Genomic DNA, 15,834 nt, shown 5'->3' with positions numbered 1-15,834 from the left:
CTGACAGTGCTATCACATGATTTTCCGCCCAGCGAAGAATCCTTGCAGTTTCTGCCAGTGTCCTCCTGCTTCTTGTGCCGCCCTGTCTGTTTACGTGGGCGACTGCCGTGATGTTGTCCCACTGGATCAATACCGGCTGACCTTGAAGCAGAGGTCTTGCTAAGCTTAGAGCATTGTAAATTGCTCTTAGCTCCAGTATATTTATGCGGAGAGAAGTCCCCAGACTTGATCACTCTCCCTGGAAATTTTTTCCCTGTGTGACTGCTCCCCAGGCTTTCAAGCTGGAATCCGTGGTCACCAGGACCCAGTCCTGAATGCATAACTGTGGCACTTTAGTAGATGAGCACTCTGCAGCCACCACAGAAGAGACACCCTTGTCCTTGGAGACAGGGTTATCCGCTGATGCATCTGAATATGCGATCCGGACCATTTGTCCAGCGGATCCCACTGAAAAGTTCTTGCGTGAAATCTGCCGAATGGAATCGCTTCGTAAGAAGCCACCATTTTTCCCAGGACCCTTGTGCAATGATGCACTGACACTTTTCCTGGTTTTTGGAGGTTCCTGACTAGCTCGGATAACTCCCTGGCTTTCTCCTCCGGGAGAAACACCTTTTTACTGGACAGTGTCCAGAATCATCCCTAGGGACAGCAGACGTGTCGTCGGAGACAGCTGTGATTTTGGAATATTTAGAATCCACCCGTGCTGTCGTAGAACTACTTGAGATAGTGCTACTCAGACCTCCAACTGTTCTCTGGACCTTGCCCTTATCAGGAGATCGTCCAAGTAAGGGATAATTAAGACGCCTTTTCTTTGAAGAAGAATCATCATTTCGGCCATTACCTTGGTAAAGACCCGGGGTGCCGTGGACAATCCAAACGGCAGCGTCTGAAACTGATAGTGACAGTTTTGTACCACGAACCTGAGGTACCCTTTGTGAGAAGGGCAAATTTGGACATGGAGGTAAGCATCCTTGATGTCCAGGGACACCATATAGTCCCCTTCTTCCTGGTTCGCTATCACTGCTCTGAGTGACTCCATTTAGAATAGGTCTCACCGAGCCGTCTGGCTTCAGTACCACAATATAGTGTGGAATAAATAAGAATTTACTTACCGATAATTCTATTTCTCGGAGTCCGTAGTGGATGCTGGGGTTCCTGAAAGGACCATGGGGAATAGCGGCTCCGCAGGAGACAGGGCACAAAAGTAAAGCTTTTACAGGTCAGGTGGTGTGTACTGGCTCCTCCCCCTATGACCCTCCTCCAGACTCCAGTTAGGTACTGTGCCCGGACGAGCGTACACAATAAGGGAGGATTTTGAATCCCGGGTAAGACTCATACCAGCCACACCAATCACACCGTACAACTTGTGATCTAAACCCAGTTAACAGTATGATAACAGAGGAGCCTCTGAAAGATGGCTTCCTAAACAATAACCCGAATTAGTTAACAATAACTATGTACAAGTATTGCAGATAATCCGCACTTGGGATGGGCGCCCAGCATCCACTACGGACTCCGAGAAATAGAATTATCGGTAAGTAAATTCTTATTTTCTCTATCGTCCTAAGTGGATGCTGGGGTTCCTGAAAGGACCATGGGGATTATACCAAAGCTCCCAAACGGGCGGGAGAGTGCGGATGACTCTGCAGCACCGAATGAGAGAACTCCAGGTCCTCCTTTGCCAGGGTATCAAATTTGTAAAAATTTACAAACGTGTTCTCCCCTGACCACGTAGCTGCTCGGCAGAGTTGTAATGCCGAGACCCCTCGGGCAGCCGCCCAAGATGAGCCCACCTTCCTTGCGGAATGGGCCTTAACAGATTTAGGCTGTGGCAGGCCTGCCACAGAATGTACAAGTTGAATTTTGTTACAAATCCAACGAGCAATCGACTGCTTAGAAGCAGGTGCACCCAACTTGTTGGGTGCATACAGTATAAACAGCGAGTCAGATTTTCTGACTCCAGCCATCCTTTAAATGTATATTTTTAAGGCTCTGACAACGTCCAACAACTTGGAGTCCTTCAAGTCGTCTGTAGCCGCAGGCACTACAATAGGCTGGTTCAGGTGAAACGCTGATACCACCTTAGGGAGAAAATGCGGACGCGTCCGCAGCTCTGCCCTATGTCGAATGGAAAATTAAATAAGTGCTTTTATAAAACAAAGCCGCCAGTTCAGATACTCTCCCGGCCGAAGCCAGGGCCAGTAACATAGTCACTTTCCATGTGAGATATTTCAAATCCACATTCTTTAGTGGTTCAAACCAATTGGATTTGAGGAAATCTAAAACTACATTTAGATCCCACGGTGCCACCTTAGGCACCACAGGAGGCTGTATATGCAGTACTCCTTTGATAAAAATCTGGACCTCAGTGACCGAGGCCAATTCTTTTTGGAAGAATATTGATAGGGCCGAAATTTGAACCTTAATAGATCCCAATTTGAGACCCAAAGACAATCCTGATTGCAGGAAATGTAGGAAAACGACCCAGTTGAAATTCCTCCATCGGAGCACTCCGCTGCTCGCACCACGCAACATATTTTCGCCCAATACGGCGATAAAGCTTCGCGGTGACTTCCTACCTTGCCTTTATCAAGGTAGGAATGCCTTCTTCTGGAATGCCTTTTCCTTTTAGGATCTGGCATTCAAACGCCATGCCGTCAAACGCAGCCGCGGTAAGTCTTGAAAAAGACAAGGACCCTGCTGAAGCAGGTCCCTTCTCAGAAGTAGAGGCCACGGATCGTCCGTGACCATCTCTTGAAGTTCCGGGTACCAAGTCCTTCTTGGCCAATCCGGAGCCACTAGTCTTACTCCTCTTTGCCGTATAATCCTCAATACCTTTGGTATGAGAGGCAGAGGAGGAAACACATATACCGACTGGTACACCCAAGGTGTTACCAGCGCGTCCACAGCTATTGCCTGCGGATCTCTTGACCTGGCGCAATACCTGTCCAGTGTTTTGTTGAGGCGAGACGCCATCATGTCCACCATTGGTTTTACCCAACGGTTAAATAGCATGTGGAAAACTTCTGGATGAAGTCCCCACTCTCCCGGGTGAAGGTCGTGTCTGCTGAGGAAGTCTGCTTCCCAGTTGTCCACGCCCGGGATGAATACTGCTGACAGTGCTATCACGTGATTCTCCGCCCAGCGAAGGATCCTGGCAGCTTCTGCCATTGCCCTCCTGCTTCTTGTGCCGCCCTGTCTGTTTACATGGGCGACTGCCGTGATGTTGTCCGACTGGATCAACACCGGTCTTCCTTGAAGCAGAGGTTCCGCCTGGCTTAGAGCATTGTAGATTGCTCTTAGTTCCAGAATGCTTATGTGAAGAGACTTTTTCAGGCTCGACCACACTCCCTGGAAATTTTTTTTTCCCTGTGTGACTGCTCCCCAGCCTCTCAGGCTGGCATCCGTGGTCACCAGGATCCAATCCTGCATGCCGAATCTGCGGCCCTCCAATAGATGAGCCTCCTGCAACCACCACAGAAGGGATACCCTTGTCCTCGGCGACAGGGTTATCCGCAGGTGCATCTGAAGATGCGACCCTGACCATTTGTCCAGCAGCTCCCTTTGCATGGAATCTGCCGAAAGGGATTGCTTCGTAAGAAGCTACCATTTTTTCCCAGGACTCTTGTGCATTGATGTACAGACACCTTTCCTGGTTTTAGGAGGTTCCTGACCAGGTCAGATAACTCCTTGGCTTTTTCTTCGGGAAGAAAAACCTTTTTCTGAACTGTGTCCAGAATCATCCCCAGGAACAGCAGACGAGTTGTCGGCATTAATTTGGATTTTGGAATATTCAGAATCCATCCGTGCTGCTTTAGCACCTCTTGAGATAGTGCTAAACCCATCTCTAGCTGTTCTCTGGACCTTGCCCTTATTAGGAGATCGTCCAAGTATGGGATAATTAATACGCCCTTTCTTCGAAGAAGAAATATTATCTCGGCCATTACCTTTGTAAAGACCCGAGGTGCCGTGGACAAACCAAACGGCAGCGTCTGAAACTGATAGTGACAGTTTTGTACAACGAACCTGAGGTACCCCTGGTGTGAGGGGTAATTGGAACGTGGAGATACGCATCCTTGATGTCCAAGGATACCATAAAGTCCCCTTCTTCCAGGTTCGCTATCACTGCTCTGAGTGACTCCATCTTGAACTTGAACTTCTTTATGTACAGGTTCAAGGACTTCAGATTTAGAATAGGCCTTACCGAGCCATCCGGCTTCGGTACCACAAAAAGAGTGGAATAATACCCCTTCCCTTGTTGTAGAAGAGGTACCTTGACTATCACCTGCTGAGAATACAGCTTGTGAATGGCTTCCAAAACCGTCTCCCTTTCTGAGGGGGACGTTGGTAAAGCAGACTTCAGGAAACGGCGAGGTGGCTCTGTCTCTAATTTCAACCTGTACCCCTGAGATATTATCTGCAGGATCCAGGGATTTACCTGCGAGTGAGCCCACTGCGCGCTGTAATTTTTGAGACGACCGCCTACCGCCCCCGAGTCCGCTTGCGAAGCCCCAGCGTCATGCTGAGGCTTTTGTAGAAGCCGGGGAGGGCTTCTGTTCCTGGGAAGGAGCTGCCTGTTGTTGTCTCTTCCCTCGTCCTCTGCCTCGTGGCAGATATGAATAGCCCTTTGCTCTCTTATTTTTAAAGGAACGAAAGGGCTGCGGTTGAAAGGTCGGTGCCTTTTTCTGTTGGAGAGTGACTTGAGGTAGAAAGGTGGATTTCCCGGCCGTAGCCGTGGCCACCAAATCCGATAGACCGACCCCAAATAACTCCTCTACGCATCGCCTGTCCACTGTCGTGTCCATAAAGCTCTTCTGGCCGAAATGGACATAGCACTTACCCGTGATGCCAGTGTGCAGATATCTCTCTGTGCATCACGCATATAAAGAAATGCATCCTTTATTTGTTCTAACGACAGTAAAATATTGTCCCTGTCCAGGGTATCAATATTTTCGATCAGGGACTCTGACCAAACTACCCCAGCACTGCACATCCAGGCAGTCGCAATAGCTGGTCGTAGTATAACACCTGCATGTGTGTATATACCTTTTTGGATATTTTCCATCCTCCTATCTGATGGATCTTTAAGTGCGGCCGTCTCAGGAGAGGGTAACGCCACTTGTTTTGATAAGCGTGTTAACGCTTTGTCCACCCTAGGAGGTGTTTCCCAGCGCTCCCTAACCTCTGGCGGGAAAGGGTATAAAGCCAATAACTTCTTTGAAATTAGCAGTTTTTTATCGGGGCACCCCACGCTTCATCACACACGTCATTTAATTCTTCTGATTCGGTAAAAACTACCGGTAGTTTTTTCCCACCCCACATAATACCCTGTTTAGTGGTACCTGTAGTATCAGCTAAATGTAACATCTCCTTTATTGCCAAAATCATATAACGTGTGGCCCTACTGGAAAATACGGTTGATTCGTCACCTTCACCACCGGAATCAGTGCCTGTGTCTGGGTCTGTGTCGACCGACTGAGGCAAGGGGCGTTTTACAGCCCCTGACGGTGTTTGAGGCGCCTGGACAGGCACTAATTGAGTGTCCGGCCGCCTCATGTCGGCAAACGACTGCTTAAGCGAGTTGACGCTATCCCGTAATTCCACAAATAAAGGCATCCATTCTGGTGTCGACCCCCTAGGAGGTGACATCCTCATATTTGGCAATTGCTCCGCCTCCACACCAATAACGTCCTCATACATGTCGACACACACGTACCGACACACAGCAGACACACAGGGAATGCTCTATACGAAGACAGGACCCACTAGCCCTTTGGGGAGACAGAGGGAGAGTCTGCCAGCACACACCAAAAAGCGCTATATATTACAGGGATAGCCTTATGATTAAGTGCTCCCTTATAGCTGCTTTTATATTAATATATATATATAGCCATTTATTTTGCCCCCCCTCTCTGTTATACCCTGTTTCTGTAGTGCAGTGCAGGGGAGAGACCTGGGAGCCTTCCTGACCAGCGGAGCTGTGACAGAAAATGGCGCCGTGTGCTGAGGAGATAGGCCCCGCCCCTTTTCCGGCGGGCTCGTCTCCCGCTATTTAGTACATTTAGGCAGGGGTAAATATCTCCATATAGCCTCTGGGGCTATATGTGAGGTATTTTTAGCCTTTTTAAAGGTTTTCATTTGCCTCCCAGGGCGCTCCCCCCCCAGCGCCCTGCACCCTCAGTGACTGCCGTGTGAAGTGTGCTGAGAGGAAAATGGCGCACAGCTGCAGTGCTGTGCGCTACCTTAAGAAGACTGCAGGAGTCTTCAGCCGCCGATTCTGGACCTCTTCTTGCTTCAGCATCTGTGAGGGGGCCGGCGGCGTGGCTCCGGTGACCATCCAGGCTGTACCTGTGATCGTCCCTCTGGAGCTTCATGTCCAGTAGCCAAGAAGCCAATCCATCCTGCACGCAGGTGAGTTCACTTCTTCTCCCCTCTGTCCCTCGTTGCAGTGATCCTGTTGCCAGCAGGAATCACTGTAAAATAAAAAACCTAAGCTAAACTCTCTAAGCAGCTCTTTATGAGAGCCACCTAGAATTGCACCCTTCTCGGCCGGGCACAAAAATCTAACTGGAGTCTGGAGGAGGGTCATAGGGGGAGGAGCCAGTACACACCACCTGACCTGTAAAAGCTTTACTTTTGTGCCCTGTCTCCTGCGGAGCCGCTATTCCCCATGGTCCTTTCAGGAACCCCAGCATCCACTTAGGACGATAGAGAAATACCCCTTTACTTGTTGTAGGAGGGGTACTTTGATTATCACCTGCTGGGAATACAGCTTGTGAATTGTTTCCAATACTGCCTCCCTGTCGGAGGTAGACGTTGGTAAAGCAAACTTCAGGAACCTGCGAGGGGGAGACGTCTCGAATTTCCAATCTGTACCCCTGGGATACTACTTGTAGGATCCAGGGGTCCACTTGCAAGTGAGCCCACTGCGTGCTGAAACTCTTGAGACGACCCCCCACCGCACCTGTTTGTACGGCCCCAGCGTCATGCTGAGGACTTGGCAGAAGCGGTGGAAGGCTTCTGTTCCTGGGAATGGGCTGCCTGCTGCAGTCTTCTTCCCTTACCTCTATCCCTGGGCAGATATTATGGGGACGAAAGGACTGAGGCTGAAAAGACTATGTCTTTTTCTGCTGAGATGTGACTTGGGGTAAAAAAGGTGGATTTTCTAGCTGTTGCCGTGGCCACCAGGTCCGATGGACCGACCCCAAATAACTCCTCCCCTTTATACGGCAATACTTCCATGTGCCGTTTGGAATCTGCATCACCTGACCACTGTCGTGTCCATAAACATCGTCTGGCAGATATGGACATCGCACTTACTCTTGATGCCAGAGTTTCGCATATATAGAAATGCATATTTTAAATGCTCTATAGTCAATAAAATACTGTCCCTGTCAAGGGTATCAATATTTCCAGTCAGGGAATCCGACCAAGCCACCCCAGCGCTGCCCATCCAGGCTGAGGCGATCGCTGGTCGCAGTATAACACCAGTATGTGTGTATATACTTTTTAGGATATTTTCCAACCTCCTATCAGTTGGCTCCTTGAGGGCGTCCGTATCTGGAGACGGTAACGCCACTTGTTTTTATAAGCGTGTGAGCGCCTTATCCACCCTAAGGTGTGTTTCCCAACGCGCCATAACTTCTGGCGGGAAAGGGTATACCGCCAATAATTTTCTATCGGGGGAAACCCACGCATCATCACACACTTCATTTAATTTATCTGATTCAGGAAAAACCACATGTAGTTTTTTCACACTCCACATAATACCCTTTTTTGTGGTACTTGTAGTATCAGAAATATGTAACATCTCCTTCATTGCCCTTAACAAGTAACGTGTGGCCCTAAAGGAAAATACGTTTGTTTCTTCACCGTCGACACTGGAGTCAGTGTCCGTGTCTGTGTCGACCGACTGAGGTAAAAGGACGTTTTAACGCCCCTGACGGTGTTTTAGACGCCTGGACAGGTACTAATTGGTTTGCCGGCCGTCTCATGTCGTCAACCGACCTTGCAGCGTGTTGACATTATCACGTAATTCCTTAAATAAGCCATCCATTCCGGTGTCGACTCCCTAGAGAGTGACATCACCATTACCGGCAATTGCTCCGCCTCCTCACCAACATCGTCCTCATACATGTCGACACACAAGTAGCGACACACAGCACACACACAGGGAATGCTCTGATAGAGGACAGGACCCCACTAGCCCTTTGGGGAGACAGAGGGAGAGTTTGCCAGCACACACCAAAAACGCTATATTATACAGGGACAACCTTTATATAAGTGTTTTTCCCTTATAGCATTTTAATATATATATATATATATATATACATATCGCCAAATAAGTGCCCCCCCTCTCTGTTTTAACCCTGTTTCTGTAGTGCAGTGCAGGGGAGAGCCTGGGAGCCTTCCCACCAGCCTTTCTGTGAGGGAAAATGGCGCTGTGTGCTGAGGAGAATAGGCCCCGCCCCCTTTTCGGCGGGCTTCTTCTCCCGTTTTTCTGAGACCTGGCAGGGGTTAAATACATCCATATAGCCTCCAGGGGCTGTATGTGATGTATTTTTAGCCAGAATAAGGTATTATACATTGCTGCCCAGGGCGCCCCCAGCAACGCCCTGCACCCTCCGTGACCGTTGGTGTGAAGTGTGTGACAACAATGGCGCACAGCTGCAGTGCTGTGCGCTACCTTCATGAAGACTGAAAAGCCTTCTGCCGCCGGTTTCTGGACCTTCAATCTTCAGCATCTGCAAGGGGGGTCGGCGGCGCGGCTCCGGGACGAACCCCAGGGTGAGACCTGTGTTCCGACTCCCTCTGGAGCTAATGGTGTCCAGTAGCCTAAGAAGCCAATCCATCCTGCACGCAGGTGAGTTGAACTTCTCTCCCCTAAGTCCCTCGATGCAGTGAGCCTGTTGCCAGCAGGACTCACTGAAAATAAGAAACCTAAAAACTTTTTCTAAGCAGCTCCTTAAGAGAGCCACCTAGATTGCACCCTGCTCGGACGGGCACAAAAACCTAACTGAGGCTTGGAGGAGGGTCATAGGGGGAGGAGCCAGTACACACCACCTGATCCTAAAGCTTTAGTTTTGTGCCCTGTCTCCTGCGGAGCCGCTAATCCCCATGGTCCTGACGGAGTCCCCAGCATCCACTTAGGACGTCAGAGAAACCTGAGTTGCAGATTCATTCTGTGCAACTCTAGTAGATATCTGAGAAATCATAGTTTTAAGAGAGGCTAACCACTCAGGCTCCCTTGCTCGTATCTGCGCTAACACAGTGCAATCCTGATTACATGGAATGGGATCATCCTGAGAGGAATTATCCTCTGCAGCATATGACAGAGTCCCTGGACATAGCTAATGGAGACCACAGACACTACACACACACACACACACACACACACACACACACACACGGGAAGACAGACAGTTCCCCCCCCCCCCAAGAATGGCAAGAGAGACACAGAGTGGAGCCAACCCACACACAGCGCTACAAGCTAGGGAAACCCCTCACCAGCGCTTACTGTACAGATATACAGACCCCCCCTTCTACAACCCCCTGGTACCGTATAAGATAGCTGGAGTGGATTTGGAGGGACAGCTCTCACTGACCGCGCTTCTGCAGGCAGGAAAATGGCGCTGAACGCTGCTGGGTGCGCTCTGAGGAGAAGCTCCGCCCCCTTTCATGGCGCTGCTTCCCGCTCTTCAGAAGATTATATTGGCATGAAGAAAAGTGCTGGCAGCGATCCTGGGACCCTGACAGGCTTGGTGGTCAGTGTAGGGTGTAGGCACTGGCTCAGGGCGCCCCTCACAGCGCCGCACTATGTACCGCTAAGCCCCGGAGCACAGTTAGTACTGCGCTCCCTACCCTGTTGCTGCCATCTTCACACCGGCTCCCTGCTTGCCAGGGGGGCCGGTGACTAACTCGCCACAGATCTTCTGGCTCTGTAAGGGGGTGGCGGAATGCTGCTGGGGTGAGCGATCCCCTGTGGCGGGGAACGTTCGATCCCCTCAGGAGCTCAGTGTCCTGTCAGCGGAGATAGTGTCCGCCCTGCGGGGTCTGAGCCACTAAGTAATGGGCGTCCGTCTGCATTATTCAATTGTTCATGCCAATGGGTGCAAATGCATTACTTCTCGCTCTTGTTGTGCTCAAAAGCACAGTCTAAAGTCCTGTCTAGCGCACCCAAACGACGAACGGACTTCTCACTGAGTTCTGCTCGCCACCTCAGAGGCTGCGAGCAGAATTCATGCACAGAGCTGAAAGGAGATAAGATCTGCAGGTGAGCTCATCCATATGTGACACAGTCAGACAATTGTGGTCCTTCCGGTGCCAGTCTTGTATTGACTAGCCCGTATGTTACACAGCACAAGTTATACAAGGCATCTGCTGACCTCTTTTATAAGCCTTGCATTTCCAACTGCAGGACGGCCAAGAGCTGGACGTTATTTCAGCGGAGGTCTGTTCTGGGGACGCAGTTGTTCAGGACAGGTCCAGCAGGTTTGCTATTCCAAATACCTTTATGCCAAACCATCTGCTGCCCAGTGCAACTAGTGTGGAAAGTCACTGAAGCCTCGTCCGTTCCCCTGAATTACACATATACTCATAACCAGTTGCTACCTGCCACGCTACATTTAAACCGCGTCATCGCGGCACGCACATGAGGCTGTGGATAATTGCGTTGGCAATTACAGGACATTAGATGCCCTTCATCAAGTGGTAACTCTGTAAATACAGTGGGGAGTTACACAGTTACTTTCCTTTTTAAATCACGCACGTAAAAATAAAAAATAAAAATAAGGCAAAATATGAAAAATGATAAAGAGGAAGGTTGTATAATACAGAGATTTTGGAAAGCACAAAGCCAATAATTCCAGCAGAGCCATTTGGAAAATTAAACGACATTGCCTTATAGCGGTTGTCAACGTGAAATGCAAGTTAGATAACTGGCAGAGGACTCTGGCACCACAATGAATTATCAAATGTAAGTTACAAAGGAACAGAATGAATTATAAAAAGGGTCATGTTGTGCTTCACTGGCCCGGCTAGAACAGGAAAGTATTAAAAAGGTCTTTGATGCGTTTTCTGAAAATGAGCACGTAACACACAGCCGCACTACAACGGTTATGCGCCAAGTAAACATTTAATTAGATTTAGAAGCATACGGTGTATAAGGAATACAGAGAAGAATAACACTGTTCAGAGGGACCTGGTCACATAATGCAGAAGTTTCTGAGGCACGGCAAAAACTTTAGATTTTAAATAAAAAATAAAATAAGAAACCGTGAGAAAGGAGAAGATTATAGTTAAGATTATGAGAAAAATGATTACAACTGTACTTTCTGCAACACGTAGCAACAAGTGAGCTATTTGCATCACTTACCTGTACAGTAATTATACAGCAAGAGAGTGCGAGGGAGGGGGCAAAAGCAATAGAAAAGAGGGAAGGGGGGGGGGGGGGGGGGGGGGGGGCAGAAGAGGAAAAGGGAATCTATTGAAAAAAGGGGGACCGTTACTCTAGGGCTCCACGATTCAAATACTTTTAATCAGAGTGTACTATTGTGGTTTTTGTTTTGGCAAGACGGCACGGTATGAACCATTTTACTAACACACCAAGACGTCTGCTTATATTGCGGTGTTACCAAGGCTGGTTGCACAATTTTACAACGCACCTGAGTGTCAGCTCTGCACTTCAATTGCATAACCCCATTTAATTCTCTTTACACTGCCCCGTCAGTCATACTCCTCTGCAAAATCCTCAGCATATACAACAGCTTGGGACGCCATATAGAGTATGTGACGTCACAGCATGTTAAGTCCTGAAATGACAGTGGGGGGCACAGAGCAGTCAGCCACTGTATAGGCATCGGAGGAACGTGCTCTAGGCGCACGTAGGGGGATCTTACGCTCTTAGAAAACTGACATTTATTGGTTTGTGCATGATGTCCTATAATTCTTCATAAGTCTGTTTTATTTTTAGCTTCCAACTGTGCTTTTCATCCTGGTTTTTCTAACACCATCGGGGAGGGTTAGGGTACTTTACAGGGGGCTGGCGGCATTCTGATAGTCGGAACGCCGCTGTTGGTTTTCGTCCAACGGGATATCGTACTGAATCCGAATAACAGTTCCAAAACACACAAATGGTCTCCGATGGAACAGGAAAGGTACAGTAAAATGTATATAGTCAAAGTTAAAGGAGGACTAAAGATATGATCTTCTCCCCATTAGCCAGTGACAGAACAAACGGGATTAGCTGTAATGTTTAGGAATCACATGAGAATGAATTTGCAGTCTATTCAAGAATGACAAGTATTCTAACCAGAGAAGCATTCCATTCCATTTACTACACATTCTGCAAAGGCAACCATCACATTACTTTTATTTCATCTATTAAACTCCAACAATCTCCCGTTAAAGCGCAGAATAAATTAACACACGGCCACTAAGGTGGCTGGACACCATGCACGTCTGCAATGTTCCCACCGCCCAAACCGCTCCCTCTTAAAGACGGGGGGGGGGGGTTTCTCTGTTACGGTGACCGTCGTCGGAATTTAATCCTATTCAGTGGTACATGTGGCAATCATCTAAATCACAGGTTCTCAAACTCGGTCCTCAGGACCCCACACAGTGCATGTTTTGCAGGTCTCCTCACAGAATCGCAAGTGAAATAATTAGATCCACCTGTGGACCTTTTACAATGTGTCAGTGAGTAATTAATACACCTGTGCACCTGCAAAACGTGCACTGTGTGGGGTCCTGAGGACCGAGTTTGAGAAACACTGATCTAAATGAATCATTGGCAATTTATGTAGTACATAAACTATGGTTCTCCAACTGTAAAAGACATCAGTAAGGCAAGCCAAAATACAATAGATGGCTTATCTTCCCCCCTGCACAGGCAGCTCCCCCCAAAATCAGCAATGACCAGACAAGGCACGTGCCCGATTCAGACCCTGCCCTGTAACTTCCATTCATGAATGCTTTACAGGGGAGGAGCCTTGTCACTACTTAGGTTTTATCCGAAAAGGACTTGGGCCTTAGCAGATCACGACGCAGGTTTGTTGGCAGTCTTCATGTATCAGACAAAAAGGGATTAAATAGCTTTGAAATGTTCTGTTAAAAAAAAGAAGAGTCATCTCCATAATTGATAACTGCATTGGAACAATTAATTTTTTGCACTGGCCCTTTAAGCAGCATCTCACCGGAAGAACTTCTTATTCATGCGGAATAGACTTGGGAATTGAAGCATTTTTACCTTCTTCTTGGACAAAAATAAATAAATTCTACACAGTAAATACGCAGATTTATGATCAGGGTGGAAGTTCCATGCTATGTAGGAGGCAGCATTTTCAATAATTGCTCACAATTAGAACATTAAAATAACTAGGGCTATAATAGATTATATAGCAGCGGCAAATCATTAGTTTATTTGGTGTTTAGTGACGTCAGCCTGTGACAGATATTCCAGTCTTTCATATGACACCCCAACCTACACTCTTCATTCTCCCACTGCTCCAACCCAGTTACTGTAACTGGAGGAGATTACAGTGATTGCATTACTCAGGGCTACAAAGATAATCAATGCTCCTACCCCAAGCCTTGCCCACCGTGCCTCCTGCCATACAAGTGACACAGTAACATTGGCACAGAATGGCCCCTCTTGGTTCAATAGGATCCATGAGTCTTAGCAACGACCAGCACCTCTTTCTCAAAATAGGAGTCTTATTCACAATGCAAATAGGAGGAGGACGTACAGTCACCAGCTAAACCATCCAATAGTCAGAGGCCTCAATATACACCTCCACAGCCCGAGCCGCCAGTTTATGGGCAAACCAGTATTTAGCAGAAAGGAGCATATCACGTTACTGGGCAGCCAGAATGTCCTTCTTACAGGGAATTACGGACACTTCGTACACAAACGCACTTAAAAGCTACAGAAAATTCTCACCCGGTCCAGAAGAAGTTTGACTGTTTTCAAGTGTCCTTCATAGGTGGCAGACAGTAGAGGAGTGATGCCGTGTTTATCTGCAGCCTGCGGAAAGGAAAGGAAAGGAAAGGAAGGGGGGGGGGGGGGGGGGGGGGGGGAGAGAGTGAGAAAGCATACATTAACAGGGAAAGCTACAAGGCAAAACTAGAATGCACCAGCAGGTCAATCCAGAGCGTTATCTGTGCTCATTTACATCACGGTGCTTTCAATGCATAAATATAAAGCTACCCAAACAGGTAAAGTGTTGAAGAACACAGCAACCCGTTCTCCAAAAGGTTTATTTAACTTTTAAGCAGTGCTATGCTGACTTAAGAACCAAGACATTTGTTGACCTTGAAGCCGTTGTAGAACGACAATTTTTTTTGGCGGGAGCGCCTATCTAATATCCAAGATCTCCTGGGGCAGGACTGTCCTCCAGTGCATGCGGAATTCACTCACAATGTCAACATGCCACATTCTGCAGAATGCAGACATTAGGGTTAGACTGTGGGGGTGAAGGGTCAGGGGTAACGTACACACCGTTGCTGGATCAGATGGCGGCCCGACCCTGAAGACCTCACAGAATAACCAGGGGTGATACCAGGCAAGGGAGACTGCTGCACCGCCGGGACACAGTTGTCAACATTCTAATGATGTTGACATTTCATCAGTGTAGACATAAAAGTCAATACGGTCCAGAGCAACAAAACATAACCAACCCAATGCGCACCGCTAACTTAGCACTTGAAGGTGTCTAAACAAGTTCCTTTAACAAAGTATTACCAGAAAATCGTTATTATTCCAATGTTTTGGTGGATGTCACTGGGGAAGGGTTCCTAAACCTCGAGGCCGCTATGTAAACGGTATGCATAATAACTGCTCCGTGACTGGCCCTTCATGGAACAGCCACTGTGCGTCTGAGTGACGAGCTTGCGTTCTCCACCATACGCTTTATTACATTGGCTGCCTCTTCCACAGTCGTCATGCTGAAAAAAATAAGAATTTACTTACCGATAATTCTATTTCTCATAGTCCGTAGTGGATGCTGGGACTTCCGTAAGGACCATGGGGAATAGCGGCTCCGCAGGAGACTGGGCACAAAAAGTAAAAGCTTTAGACTAGCTGGTGTGCACTGGCTCCTCCCCCTATGACCCTCCTCCAAGCCTCAGTTAGGATACTGTGCCCGGACGAGCGTACATAATAAGGAAGGATTTTGAATCCCGGGTAAGACTCATACCAGCCACACCAATCACACCGTACAACCTGTGATCTGAACCCAGTTAACAGTATGATAACGTAGGAGCCTCTGAAAAGATGGCTCACATTAATAAACAACCCGATTTTTTGTAACAATAACTATATACAAGTATTGCAGACAATCCGCACTTGGGATGGGCGCCCAGCATCCACTACGGACTATGAGAAATAGAATTATCGGTAAGTAAATTCTTATTTTCTCTGACGTCCTAGTGGATGCTGGGACTTCCGTAAGGACCATGGGGATTATACCAAAGCTCCCAAACGGGCGGGAGAGTGCGGATGACTCTGCAGCACCGAATGAGAGAACTCCAGGTCCTCCTCAGCCAGGGTATCGAATTTGTAAAATTTTGCAAACGTGTTTGCCCCTGACCAAGTAGCTGCTCGGCAAAGTTGTAAAGCCGAGACCCCTCGGGCAGCCGCCCAAGATGAGCCCACTTTTCTTGTGGAATGGGCTTTAACAGATTTTGGCTGTGGCAGTCCTGCCACAGAATGTGCAAGCTGAATTGTACTACAAATCCAACGAGCAATCGTCTGCTTAGAAGCAGGAGCACCCAGCTTGTTGGGTGCATACAGGATAAACAGCGAGTCAGATTTTCTGACTCCAGCTGTCCTGGAAA

General features: G+C 48.1%; 1 protein-coding gene across 1 annotated transcript in view; it reads right to left on the bottom strand.

The window, feature by feature from the left end:
• The window catches only part of MTPN (myotrophin), a 108,275-nt gene that overhangs the window by 42,283 nt on the left and 50,158 nt on the right, over positions 1-15,834 (bottom strand). Inside the window, exon 3 of the mRNA XM_063929006.1 lies at positions 13,940-14,023. Within this exon, the coding sequence (XP_063785076.1) occupies positions 13,940-14,023 (84 nt within the window). The remainder of the gene's footprint in view (positions 1-13,939; positions 14,024-15,834) is intronic.

The sequence above is a fragment of the Pseudophryne corroboree genome, chromosome 6, assembly GCF_028390025.1.
Source record: "Pseudophryne corroboree isolate aPseCor3 chromosome 6, aPseCor3.hap2, whole genome shotgun sequence".
In the NCBI taxonomy this organism is placed as follows: Eukaryota; Metazoa; Chordata; class Amphibia; order Anura; family Myobatrachidae; genus Pseudophryne; species Pseudophryne corroboree.
This window is presented reverse-complemented; position numbering and strand designations above follow the sequence as displayed.